The 14354-nt window shown below is 39.6% G+C and overlaps 1 protein-coding gene across 1 annotated transcript; it reads right to left on the reverse strand.

Moving 5' to 3' along the window:
* Positions 1–5159: 5159 nt before the first annotated feature.
* ccr6b (chemokine (C-C motif) receptor 6b) lies at positions 5160–14065 on the reverse strand. Its single transcript, XM_057859811.1, has 2 exons — positions 13877–14065; positions 5160–6518 (listed from the first exon to the last, which is right to left on the reverse strand). Exon 2 carries the CDS (start codon positions 6508–6510, stop codon positions 5422–5424), a length of 1089 nt encoding a protein of 362 aa, XP_057715794.1. The 5' UTR covers positions 6511–6518; positions 13877–14065; the 3' UTR covers positions 5160–5421.
* Between the last annotated feature and the right edge of the window lie 289 nt (positions 14066–14354).

The following is a 14354-nucleotide window of genomic DNA, read 5'->3' on the forward strand; positions in this document are numbered from 1 at the left end:
GGAGCTGAGCCAAAAGGCGAAGCTCTCGATTTACCAGTCGATCTACGTTCCTACCCTCACCTATGGTCACGAGCTGTGGGTCATGACCGAAAGAACAAGATCCCGGATGCAAGCGGCCGAGATGAGTTTCCTCCGCAGGGTGTCCGGGCTCTCCCTTAGAGATAGGGTGAGAAGCTCCGTCATCCGGGAGGGGCTTGGTGTCGAGCCACTACTCCTCCGCGTTGAGAGGAGCCAGTTGAGGTGGCTCGGGCATCTGGTTCGGATGCCTCCTGGACGCTTCCCTGGAGAGGTGTTCCGGGCATGTCCCACCGACGGGAGGCCTCGGGGTCAACCCAGGACACGCTGGATAGACTATGTCACTCGGCTGGCCTGGCAACGCCTTGGAATCCCGCTGGAGGAGCTGGCTGAAGTGGCTGAGGAGAGGGAAGTCTGGGCTTCCCTGCTAAAGCTGCTGCCCCGGCGACCCGACCCCGGAGTAAGCAGAAGATGATGGATGGATGGATGGATGGATGGATGGATGGATGGATGGATGGATGGATGGATGGATGGAGTGGGGCAAATTGAAACTCCGCTCACCATTTTGGCAGTGCTCTCTGCCGTTTCATGGTCCACATTTTCAAACCTTGGTTCTTGCTCAGTAGTTGTTGTCGCTTTTGAAAGCTTAGGTTTGAAAAAATTACGTATCTCCATCTTGCCTCTTCGGTCCTCGGGTGGTTTTGGCTAAGCAAAGCAAATGACCGTCTAGTGTGCTAGTCACATGATCTGTTCGAAAAATAATTTTGACCCCTTTTTTTTCTGTTCAGCTTTTTCACGTGGAGAATATTATATGGAGAATAATAGAATTTCTTTACCTATTGATTGAAATGAAATTTATTTTAGAACAAATACAATGAGGTTAGGGGGTTAGCAAGGTCTTCATGGTGTAGTGGTGTGCCGCTCTCGCCCATCATCAGGACCCTCATTAACATAATCTTCTTTCCAGGTGAAGCACACAGGAAGTGCGCCCAGAATTTAGGCGTCCAAGAAGACAAAGAGATCATTAGAGCACATTAAAATCCACATTATCGTTTTTACTGCCCCGTCAGAAGTCAAAGTGTGGTGGGTGGCTGAGTCATGGGCCAGCCTACAGTCTGAGTGTCTGGTTGGTCTTAACAGTTTTAATGTTTCACATTGGAGTATCGCCTACTCCCATTGTGATCATTCAACATTTATTAAGACAAAGCAGCAAACAGGAAGGGGTTACGGGGAAACAGAAGAAAAGAAGGAGAGAGAGACAGAAGAAACAAACAACAGCAAGAAATACATTGAACACCTACACTAACTATGAATATGTTGGTGTTATTGTCAGCTAGATGTATTTGCGGTTGACTCTATGTGGGGGGGCTGTTAACCAGGGAAAGGGGGGGGGGGGGTTCTAGAAGATAAGTGATTTGGACGGGTGGAGTGTACACAAATCCGCCCTGTGATCTAGAACCCAGTGAATCCCTTGTGAGTGGGAGCGTTGGCAACCCACCCTACGCCGCCCCATCGCCAATCCTGGCACCTACGTCCCGCACCCGAGCGCGCCCAATCACATCCAGCCATGCGCAAATCCCATCAAACATGTTATAGCCACACAGAAGAGCGGAGGGGCCACTCCAGGGCCACGGTCACCCCAGCCAACCCGGGGCGCAACTGCAGCCCATCCCTCCTCCCGCAACCCAGCAAAGGGGCCATCCTCACCCCCCAAGGATCCAGCGTGGTCCCCCAGGCCACCCGCGCCCCCATCAACTGGCCTTCAGGGATGGGAAGAGGAGACACACCACCAACCCCCACCCCTGTCCGCCCATAATTAATAATTTATCTTCATTTACAAGTAGATCAAAGTACAGTCACAAGAGGGAAAATGAGACCATGGAAATAGCTTTTTTGCTATTGTTTGTTTGCTGTACAATGTTTGAGTTTGAAATGAAATTAATCAGTGGCATTAGGAGAAACACTATTTTATACTTTAAAGACATTCTTCCCTAATTCAAATATGCCATTTTCATTTTTTTGATTCCTCCACAAATAAAAGTGTCGTTTTCAGCACAAAAATGATTCTCCACCTCCATCCAGTATCACAATGTGAGAGCATGTCAGAACAAACCCCTTCAACATTACTGATAAGGCAGAAGAATCAGACAGTAATAGCAGTACAGTACATACGGTATGAGTAAGAACTGCTGTATAAAACAGCACAAGTTTTAATGTTGAAAAAAAAAAAGATAACATGGGTGGGTACATTTCTCCTCAAAAGTGGAGGTTCTGTAGATACAGTGCGGAAACAATTTCCATAATGTTACCATGACATCAGTTTTTTGGAATGACCCCCGGGCTTCAATTCACAGCCCCTTATAGTCACTCTATGAAACTATGTGAATAGTCACATATCTCCAGACTGATCTTTGCAACACACCTACAGACTACAGTCCTTGGGACAATTTGCTGTTGTTGGAAAACAGTGTGCATATGAAAAGAGGATATGGATGCCACCGGTTTGAAATTGACGTATTGATTGAACAGGTCACAGGTGGGTGGCTGGATGCATGCTTAGAAGCCTTAACTCTCAACCCCTAACCCTAGGAAGGTTGGCATTGAGTGATCATGTTTCACTGCTATTGATGGCGGTAGACGGGGGGACAATCGCTGCCAACCCTTCCAATCAAAATTGATTGAACGTCCATCGCCTTCAATGGCAGCCAATGAGTTAACATTAACTAAAGAACAATTTAGATTGTTTAATGGGGACCAAAATTTAACCTAAAAATGTCGTGGAGGCATGGTCCATAACACATTTTGCTGTCTGTGATTATATCATTCTGCAGTTCAAATTTATCAAGTGAATGTGTCTAATCTCAAGAGAGACGTCATTATGTTTGAATTAGAGTAAACCAAGAGAGAAACTGAGTGACAACAAAATACTTTTTAGGGAAAATGCAGACAAGCAGAGTGGGTGGGAGTGTTATTTTTAGCTCATGAAGAGAAACTGAATGTAATTATTATACTGTATGATCTGATGACATCTAGTGGAAGTAAAATGTTTAACAAATGAGACTTTTTATTCCCCAGCGTCAGTCCACTTTCCAACTGGGGCAATTGGCCTCCAGTCAATACATTTTACATCCTTACAAATTGAATTTCAAAATTGATTGTGACTTTAATTAACATACACTTGTTTGGAATGTGAAATCAACTTGCTATTGGAAAGTTAGAAACTGGCTTTGCCTGAAGAGTTAAATTGAAGTTACCGTTTATTGAGGATCAAATCATTTTTTTATGCTAAATTTGATAGAGACCAAATATACTGGTCCGTCTCAAAAAATTAGCATATTGTGATCAAGTTCATTATTTTTCGTAATGTACTGATAAACATTAGACTTTCATATATTTTAGATTCATTACACACAACTGAAGTAGTTCAAGCCTTTTAATGTTTTAATATTGATGATTTTGGCAAAAAAGTCAAGAAAAACCAAAAATCCCTATTTCAAAAAATTAGCATATCATGAAAAGGTACTCGAAAGAAGCTACTAACCTAATCATCTGAATCAACGAACTAACTCAAAACCCCTGCGAAAGATTCCTGAGGCTTTTAAAAACTCCCAGCCTGGTTCATTACTCAAAACTGCAATCATGGGCAAGACTGCCGACCTGACTGCTGTCCAGAAGGCCATCATTGACACCCTCAAGCAAGAGGCGAAGACAAAGAAAGAAATTTCTGAGCGAATAGGCTGTTCCCAGAGTGCTGTAACAACGCACCTCAGTGGGAAGTCTGTGGAAAGAAAAAGTGTGGCAGGAAATGCTGCACAACCAGAAGAGGTGACCGCACCCTGAGAAAGATTGTGGAGAAGGGCCGATTCCACACTTTGGGGGACATGCAGAAACAGTGGACTGAGTCTGGAGTAGAAACATCCAGAGCCAGCGTGTGCTGGAAATGGGCTACAGGTGCCGCATTCCCCAGGTCAAGCCACTTTTGAACCTAAAACAGCGGCAGAAGCGTCTGACCTGGGCTACAGAGAAGCAGCACTGGACTGTTGCTCAGTGGTCCTAAGCACTTTTTTCAGATGAAAGCAAATTTTGCACGTCATTCGGAAATAAAGGTGCCAGAGTTTGGAGGAAGACCGGGGGGAAGGAAATGCCAAAATGCTTGAAGTCCAGTGTCAAGTACCCACAGTCAGTGATGGTCTGGGGTGCAATGTCAGCTGCTTGGGTTTGGTCTACTGTGTTTTATCAAGGGCAGGGTCAATGCAGCTATCTTTCAGGAGATTTTGGAGCACTTCATGCTTCTATCTGCATTAAAAGGTTTTTTGGAGATGAAGATTTCATTTTTCAGCACGACCTCGCACCTGCTCACAGTGCCAAAACCACTGGTAAATGGTTTACTGACCATGGCATTACTGTGCTCAATTGGCCTGCCAACTTTCCTGACCTGAACCCCATAGAGAATCTGTGGGATATTGTGAAGAGCAAGTTGGGAGACACCAGACCCAACACTGTGGATGAGCTTAAGGCCACTATCAAAGCATCCATAACACCTCAGCAGTGCCACAAGCTGATTGCCTCCATGCCACGCTGCATTGAATCAGTCGTTTCGGCAAAAGGATGATCGATAAAGTATTGAGTGCATAGCTGATATAATTAATTGAAGACTGACTTTTTTTGTATTAAAAACACTTTTTTGTATTGGTCGGATGAAATATGCAAATTTTTTTAGATAGGGATTTTTGGGTTTTCTTGACTTTTTTTTGCCAAAATCATCAATATTAAAACAATAAGAGGCTTGAACTACTTCAGTTGTGTGTAATGAACTAAAATATATGAAAGTCTAATGTTTATCATTACATTACAGAAAATATTGAACTTTATCACAATATGCAATTTTTTTTGAGAAGGACTAGTAAATACAACGTGACTTTTGTTGTCTTGTGTTAACCAAATTGTATTCCTATATGTGTGCATGGGCCGACCTATTCTGGCCCTCTCTGTAGTCTAACAACAAACACACACACACAAAAAATAAAAATAAAAAATAAATCTGAACAAGCTTTTCAGAGAATATACATTTTATCCAATATAGAAATTATAATCTGTAATGATTTAGAAATTGTGACATTTTCTTTAGAGAGACATAATGATACTGAAGGTACATTAATCCAAAACAGGTTTAAGTTATATTTACAGAAACAGAATGAGGTTTAAAAAGTACAGTAAATATAGGTATAGGCAACAAATCCAAATTTTACACTGTAAACAAACATGTTGAGATTTTTAAATTTATATCATTAATTGCCTCTTTGTGTAAAACTTGTTTGTATCAAACTACTGTGTTGCCTTCACTGCCACATAAAGATGCTAAAGCTAGACCATAACAAAGTTTCTAGCATTTTGTTCATTGAGATATTACGCACTAAATGAGGAGTTATTGTTGGAGCCATTTGAAGACTTCAAGCCTGAGATGCAGACATCCGACGTGCCACGTGAAGAGCGGGCCGGATAGATATACTTCCTACTGAAGCACCACAGATCAATGACTATTTGCCTGAAGTGGCTCCTAAATTTGGACCCAATGAACGCATAGAGGATGGGGTTGAGACAGCAGTGTAGATAGGCAATGCTTTTAGTAATAGCCAGAACTTTGAGAGTGAATCTTTCTCCCTGACAACCTCTCTGCTTAAACAGAGCAAGCGTCTGGTTGAGCAGAGTCACGTTGTAGGGGAGGTGGCACCCAATGAAGACCACCATCACAGCCAAGACCACACGGATAGCCTTGTGCCTCTGACTACTCTGCGCTCGAATTAACGTACACATGATGCGGGAATAGCACAGCAGCATCACCGCAAGGGGCAGCAGGAAACCAATAGCCATTTGTAGGCAGGGAACCAGTTTTTTGATTAACTTTGCCGTCTCGTCTTTGCTGAAAACCAGTTCACACATTACATGAATGGTCACCGAATCCAGACTTGCCTCTTCGTAGCGGTCTGTGTATATAAGCGTGGGCAGTGTTAAAGCAGTTGCACAACCCCACACAGCAGTGCAGATGATGCGGCTGTAGATGAGGGCACTGGAGCGGGCCCCAAAAGAGCGTCTGGCCTGGACGATGGCGATGTATCGATCACCACTGATGCACGCCAGGAGGAGCATACCGCTGTATAGGTTGATGCTGTAGGCTGACCTTAGCACTTTGCAAACAACAGTGCCCATAGGCCAGCTGTGCTGCTCATTATATATGATAAAAGGCAGAGCCAACACAAAGGTCAGGTCAGCCACCGCTACGTTGATAAGGTAGACGTCCGTCATTGTCTTAGTTCTCTTGTAGAAGATGTAAGTGGCCACCACGAGGATGTTACCGACCAAACCGAAGGCACAGATGAGGGAGTGCATGTAGGTTTGGATGATGACTTCAAAAGGGTTTACATCCAGGTTGCACAGCTCGATATCAGCATCATCCTCAGGGCCAAGATTATAATAATCTGGAGCCAATGTAGTCATATTTTTTTCTGTTGAAGAAAGGCAGATTTTTCAAAACCAAAAATTAGTTGCAGTTTAGGGCAATGCGACCGGATAATAAAATAAAAAATAAAATCGGTTTCTAATTTTTTTTTTTTTTTTTTAACTCAGGAGTGTTCTTTGGACTACAGTGCACAAGGAAAACCTGCATATATACATAATATAAAATAGTCTTAATGTGTTTGTTTTACCAATACTACTACGTATTGATAACAACAATAATTTATGAACCAAGTTCTAGATATATATATTTTTTAAGAGGGGCGATAGAGAAGTCAGGAAATAACAAATTCATAAAATATTGCAAAGTGCCTTGCAGCAACACATCATAAAGGACAAAAAAAAAAAAAAAAAAGAACAGAGCAAGTTCATTTTTGGAGCAAGTAACTTATTTCATAATTTCCAGTCAAGGACTATGAATTGAATTAAATTTCAAAATGTGCAAACTGAACTGAACTTTAATCTAGTTCGTGTACAAACTTCCCAACACTGCCTACTATACAGTAGAATAGTAGGTGAGCGATACCGCAGATTTCTGGTTAAAACAATAACCAGGTCAGCAAAATATGCAAACCACATGTGTCCTGTACAAAAGATGAAAGGCAATTATTACTTCTTTAGAGATTATTAAAGGCTCAACATATTATTATTTATTTCGACATCAGGTCTTAAAGTTCCCAGAATAGTACCAAATAATGCCAAAACAATGACGAAAGAATGAGACAAACGAAAAATACAGACTTAAATATTTTAAATTTACTTAAACTTATTAGACTTCAATTAACATAATAACGATAAATTCACATGAAACAACAAACTGTACTTCATTGGCCACGTTGACTCCGAGGGAATACAGAGGTTTCACAGCTTCTTTGCAACATCCATTTCAACGCCCAATTCATATAAATTGCCCCTTTATAGGCTTCACTGGTAGACCGCATTGCAGCTTGTAGTGTGTTATCCCATAGGGGTAACGTGAGCATGCGGAATGTCAATAATTTTTCTTGCTTACATCTATGCTATAAGTTAGAGGTGTCCATACTACAGCCTGTGGGCCAATTGCGGCCTGCTGCCCAGTTTTTCCATTGAATATGGCCTTGACAAGAATCTTACTGTAAATTAAGCCTACATTCTGTTACACTTCACATCTTTAACACGAGATAGTGCTAGTCACTGAAAGAAACACTAAGTAACTTTTCAACTTTTATGAAATATTTCATAACATTCGTGATGATATGTCAACTGACAACTAGTTGAATGACACCTCCTTTATATCTTGAGGGGGTCTGTATCGCTTTCACCACCACTAATTAAATTTGAGGAGGGTGGCAGGAACCCTGCTAGAATAAAACTACAAATGTGCTGACTAGGGATGGGAATTGATACGATTTTTACGATTCCGATTCCATTATCGATATTGCTTAACGATTCGATTCTTTATCGATTCTCTTATCGATTCTAATTTCGGGAAAAAGAAGAACAAACATTTTAATTGGCATCAAGTTTGTTTAATCGATAGTCACAACCTTACAAACTCACAACGATGTCAAAAGAGGCCCAAAGCCTCAATGTTAACTGTGGCAATAAGTGGCATATGCACAAGAATGTGTAACATTTTACTGAAACATTTTTCTAATAGAAATAAAAAAAATATTGGTATATTTTGGCATATAGGTCGTTGTTCTGCCTTTGGCAATGTCCCCAAACTTTTTCCTGTGAGGGCCAAATAACTTTTCCCTTCTCTGATGAGAGGCCGGGGTCAGTTTGTAACAGAAAAAGTGTGATGATTGCAGGAGTGCGAAATGTAAAAAAATTATTGTTTTTCAGAAAGCCACAATCAAATAACCCTCTGTGGATTCTTCACGGAACAAAAGTAAATAAAATAAAAATAATAATATGATACAATAATAATAAATAATAATAGCACTATTAATTAAATAGACAATAACCAAATAACCCTCTCTGAGTTATTCACTGAAAAAGGCCAGGAAATAAATAACACAACTGAGGGAGGAAAAAACAAAAATAATTCAAAATGCTCTCTGGCATTGTTCAGGGGGCCGGACCAAATATGGAGCCGCGGGCCGTAGTTTGGGGACCCTTGTTTTTATTTACCAGTATATTGAAATGCATGCCTTTTAGTTTTTATGGCGCTTTCACGCTCAAGTGGAGGCGCCGTTGCGCTTCCTCAGCGAAGAAGAGCGCGAAGAAGAAGAAATGCCGCATCCAAGCCAGTGAGCGAGTTAGTGAGAAAGGGAAACACTGCCACGAGCCTACGTTCTTTGTTAATGTTTGTAAAATATCTGCAGAGCCAACACCTGTATGTATCATCTTTTGTGTTGTTGTTGTGTGTTTCCACTCGCGATCGGACACTTAAATCCAGTTGTGTAGTGGTTTAAACGATGTGCTAATGCTAGCGAACGCATGCTAACTGTTTGTTATGACTGTGTTAGCAGCTAATTATCACTGATTTACGTTGATGCGAACCTGTTTGTTATTGGGGACGAAATTGATTTGTTTCATTTCTATTTTTAGTTTCAAGTGATGGTTGAATAAAGTCAGCAAATTATACCAACGTCTTCTGCATCGTCATTTGGGAGTTTAGCTAGCTTTATAGCCAGGACTGAGCCTTAGCGTCTCGGTGAGGACAGTGCAGTCTATTCCCTCCCGATGTAGTTATTTCCATCTCGCAATGACTGCAAGTCGCTTTGTTGTAATTTTTCCTCTTGAAGTGAAGACACACTTTCGAGCGTTCGAACCTACGTCATTGTTATGTTTACGGCGGCAACGCTCGTGCTAAACTATCGTAACCTTTCATTTTCACCCTTTTACCTGGTGAAGTGTAGCCAAACTTTGGAGCGAGTGGTTCTTGGCGCCATGCTAGTTTGATGCGTCTGGACAGCAAGACACGTCACGACGCAATATGCGTCTTTAGGGATCGTTAAAGGGATCGTTAAGGCTTTTTCATTGTGATGTCGAGGCCTCGAAACACTCGGAACCGGTTCTAAATTGGAATCGGATTTCGATTCCCATCCCTAGTGCTGACTGCTTTATGCCATACGTCACTTCCCCATTTTCATTATACAGACAGAAGTCGATGCGAACGCGTTCGTGCGAATTCTGCAAATATGGCGGCGCAACAAAAGAGACAAAGCTTTGTCCAACGAGGGAAAAGAGGGAGGCTACCTTGATAATCAAAAATAAACATACTCAAAATTAACATTGGCCCAGCTTTCACTCACTGGCGTGAAGCCCCCCCCCCAACCGAACTCATCAACGTTGACAAGTTCAGGTGGGGTGGGGGAATTGGCCACACTAAGCCACACAGTTGCTAACCCTCATATGCTATTGTTTCGCCACGAATTGATTCATTAGCTTATTACTATTCATCCTTCACACAACCGCTGGAAACAGAAATGTCGTTTAATCCATCTGCAGGCAGCAGGGAGATCATGATTTTATGACAATGTGCGGGTGCGTGCTGATCCTCATGTGAAATGCAGTCTTCCTTAAGGCAAAACACTACTGCTTTTGTCCACCGGCGTCGCTAAAATTGACTAAAACTGAAAAGTTACCTAGTGTTGCTTTAAACAATGTCTCTCCTTTAGCTAAGGAGCTAATACCTGACATGTTGAAATCAGTGAAGGAATCTGTAGAATTTCAGTATTTTGTTCAATATTTACATATATATATGTATATGTATATATATTAGGCCTGTCAACAATAATGCGTTAACGACCATGATTAATCTGAAAATATTAACGCATTAAATAAAATAAGGCAATTTACCGCTCACACTAAGTTTGGCCACAACTGCCTCCCGTAGTCTGACACGCTGATATTTACATTCTCCGTGCGGCAATGTGGGACAAAATGCAGCCAGCTACGATGAGTGAGGATGATGACCCAGGACTGCTTCATGGCAAATTCCGTTTTAAAAAGCTGCCTAATGGAAATTTGGATAAAACCAAAGTTGTGTGGACATGCTGCTGTAATGAACTGTCCTTCCATCGAAGCACAACCAGCCTAAAGTACCACCTTCGGGCAAAGCATAACTTCACTAGTGTTAACAATGACTCTAACACCGCAGGTACAAGCCGCAGTCATCAAGCTACACTGGCAGAGTGCGGACTCGGACTTGTCAACAAAAAGACAACAAGTAGGTTGACTAATGGGTAGCCAGAGACTGTAGACCCATGTCCACTACAGTGGCGGTCTGCGCACAGTGGTGCCCACAGTAAACTGGCCCACCTTGCAGAAAAGTATCTGGCCACACCTGCCACAACCGTTCCTTGCGAGAGACTGTTTTCTTTGGCAGGGCACATTGTTCAAAAGAAAGGTCTGCTCTGTTATCTGAAAATGTCAACAAGCTAGTTTGCCTGAGCAGTTGGTAATAAAAAATAAATAAATAAATAAGAGTATGACTAGCTAACTTAAGCAGTGTTTCTAAACACCTTTACACACAGTTTAGTGTAATGTTTTTCAGTGAAGTGTGTGAAAATTGACAATTTTTTTTTTTTTTATATCTCACACAGCTTTCAGGCCATTTAGTGTAAAACTGCAAATGCTGCATTAATTTGTGTGAAATGTTCAATTTAACAGACAAGTTGTTTACACATTTTTTGAAACACTAGCTAATAGCTATTGTTACTGTATTGTGCTTGTCTGCTCTTTAAATTGGCAGTTAATTTTGGGTAATATGCCAAACGGCAAACATTGTTAGTCTGAGGCACTTTAATCTGTTAAAGCTCTTTGCTGTATAATACAGACAATTTATTTTATTTTATTTTATATGAGCTGAGTTGTGAAATAAAATTTTAAAGCTCTATTTAGTTAAGTATTAATTCACTCACACATCATACACTTCATCTTAATTTTTTAAAAAGTCAATTATAGTATTTTCCTAGACTTTTTTTTCCTGAAGAGCAACTTTATTCCTCCGGAGGGAAATGTGATTAATCATATGTCAACTGTGTGATTAATCATGATTAATCACACAGTTGACATATGATTAACTGCATTAAATTTCAAAATCATTTGACAGCACTAATATATTTAATGGGCGGTAATTCATTTTTTAAATTAATCACATTAAAATATTTGACACATTTACCGCACATGCCCCGCTCAGATTAAAATGACAGCACAGTGTAATGTCCACTTGTTACTTGGTTTTTTTTGGTGTTTTGTTGCCCTCTGCTGGCGCTTGGGTGCGACTGATTTTATGGGTTTTAGCACCATGAGCATTGTGTAATTATTGACATCAACAATGGCGAGCTACTAGTTTATTTTTTGAATGAAAATTTTGCAAATTTTATTACAACGAAAACATTAAGAGGGGTTTTAATATAAAATTTCTATAACTTTAACTAACATTTATCTTTTAAGAACTCCAAGTCTTTCTATCCATGGATCGCTTTAACAGAATGTTAATAATGTTAATGCCATCTTGTTGATTTATTGTTATAATAAACAAATACAGTACATATGTACCGTATGTTGAATGCATATATCCGTCTTGTGTCTTATCTTTCCATTCCAACAATAATTTACAGAAAAATATGGCATATTTTATAGATGGTTTGAATTGCGATTAATTATGATTAATTAATTTTTAAACTGTAATTAACTCGATTAAAATTTTTAATCGGTTGACAGCCCTTATATATATATATATATATATATATATATATATATATATATATATATATATATATACATACTGTATAATACAGTATACTGTATATATGTATATATCAATTGAGCTATGTTGGTTGTGATTTTATTGACTTTTCTTTGGTCGCTGGAAAATTTGTCTTTGTTGTGCAAAATTTTTTTTTTCATTAGTATAAATTTAAGTTAATATATTCCCTCATACCTCTGGATTATTATTGTTGCTTGTTGCCCTTAACTCATTCACTGCCATTGACAATTATAGACAACAAATCCATTTTAACAGGGAAGGTTGGCATTGAGTGTTCATGTTTCCCCGCTATTGATGGACTGATGATAGATGTTCCATCCAATTTGACTGGGAGCTTGCAGTGATTGAATGATAAGTGTCTGCTCTCCCAGTAAATATTGATTGGACATCTATCTCCATCAATGGCAGCCAATGAGTTCACAATTAAAAATAAATATGCATTCCTCCGTTTAACAAACGTGAGTGCAAGGATTTCAAGCTGGCCCTTGCGTCATTTGATTTTTCTAAAAGCGGCCCTCAGAGAAAAAAGTTTTGACAAGAAATATATTCTTCATGAACCTATTAAAATCAGTGACTTATTCATTTACTGAATATTCATTTAAGATATGAATTTTGATTTGTTACATCTTTTAACTAATTCTAAACATGATGAACAAGTACAGTATGTCAGAGATGACCTGGATCAGGTTAATGTTCTCGTTCGGCAGTTTCACTGGTTGTTTGTGACCCAATTTTAGCCCCTTTCGTCAAGAATCGCTTGATCTTTAAAGCTCATTTGATCTTATCAGTGAAGATCTTAAACATGAACGAGAATCAGAGTGTATGTAGGAAAGTCATACATCCGATGGTGGTGGGAAACCAGGTCACGAAACAGGAAACAAAGAAAAGCATCAGTCACATAAAACCTTTTTTTTTTAATAGCTTAGCACAAATAGTCCACACATATGATACTAGTATGTGTTCAAATCCGTAAATAATCGATCTCTGAGAAACATTTTGCATGCTTGCTGACATGATGCTGATCACAGATAATGTAAATATTATTCAAAATCTGGTCAGGTTCATCAGTCACATATCATATTTACTAATACAGAAGAGAAAAAAGGAAACCGCATTTCAACATATATGTGCATATGGAGACTATCAAGCGCTCTCCAAACTGTCTCCAGTGCTGTAGTTTTTGTTTTCCCTTTGAGGCTACTTTATGAAAAACTGATCTGCAAAAGAAATACAAATATTAATTGGAGTTACTTATCTTATTAATGCAATTTAGGTTTTTAAAAGGCATTTACAACTACAGACAAACTCGCAATTATATATTAAAGCTGAATGGAAAGTTTTAACCTTTATATTCAGACAATTCCCTAATTCTACGTGATAAGATTGCAAGAGAGTCCATGCTAATTGATCTTATGACAAATGAGGTGCAAAATATTAAAACTGTTTAAGTATTATTATATGCCAAAGGAAAGTTTGTCAATACCCACTAGATTGTAAATTCTGTGACTTGTACATCAGTCCAGATTGTGCTTTTTTCCTCCCGCTGTTTTTAGATCTGATTTTCAATTACAGCCTATTTTTAGACAAATAAATCACAACAATATTTACATGCATTTATGAAATTATCATTTGTTCACAACATACCCTTCGAACGATGGTTCCACACAGTGAGGTTTGCAGGATCAGTGTTGGCAAGAGGGATCAGAATTATCCAAATGTCTCAGCTGCTTAAGGCACAGATCTGGGCAACAAAGTTTATGTCAAAAAAAAGGAAGAAAACCAAAGCGGGGCAATATTCTGACAGATTGAAGTGAACCACTTCCTTGCTCAACATTTTTTATGTACAATACTAACTTTTGCTTCCCCCTGTGGCAGAGATCCTCCTCCACGAAAATATGATAACAACAATGACACATATTTTTATATACATATACACACACGCGCACCCCCCCCCCACACACACACACGCAAGCACCCACCCACACACACACTTATATAATCATTTAACCTGTATCTTTTTTTATGTATTTGTCCTCTCTATTCCATATAATGTGTAATTGTACAGATGATTTAATTTTTACTGTCTGATTTATTTCTTTTGAACAATTCAATCTTTCAATGT

Source organism: Corythoichthys intestinalis, chromosome 15 (assembly GCF_030265065.1).
Source record: "Corythoichthys intestinalis isolate RoL2023-P3 chromosome 15, ASM3026506v1, whole genome shotgun sequence".
Lineage (NCBI taxonomy): Eukaryota > Metazoa > Chordata > Actinopteri > Syngnathiformes > Syngnathidae > Corythoichthys > Corythoichthys intestinalis.

Excerpts from the sequence above, each read along its gene's own strand:
- ccr6b (XM_057859811.1), bottom strand. The coding sequence starts at position 6,510 with ATGACTACATTGGCTCCAGATTATTATAATCTTGGCCCTGAGGATGAT.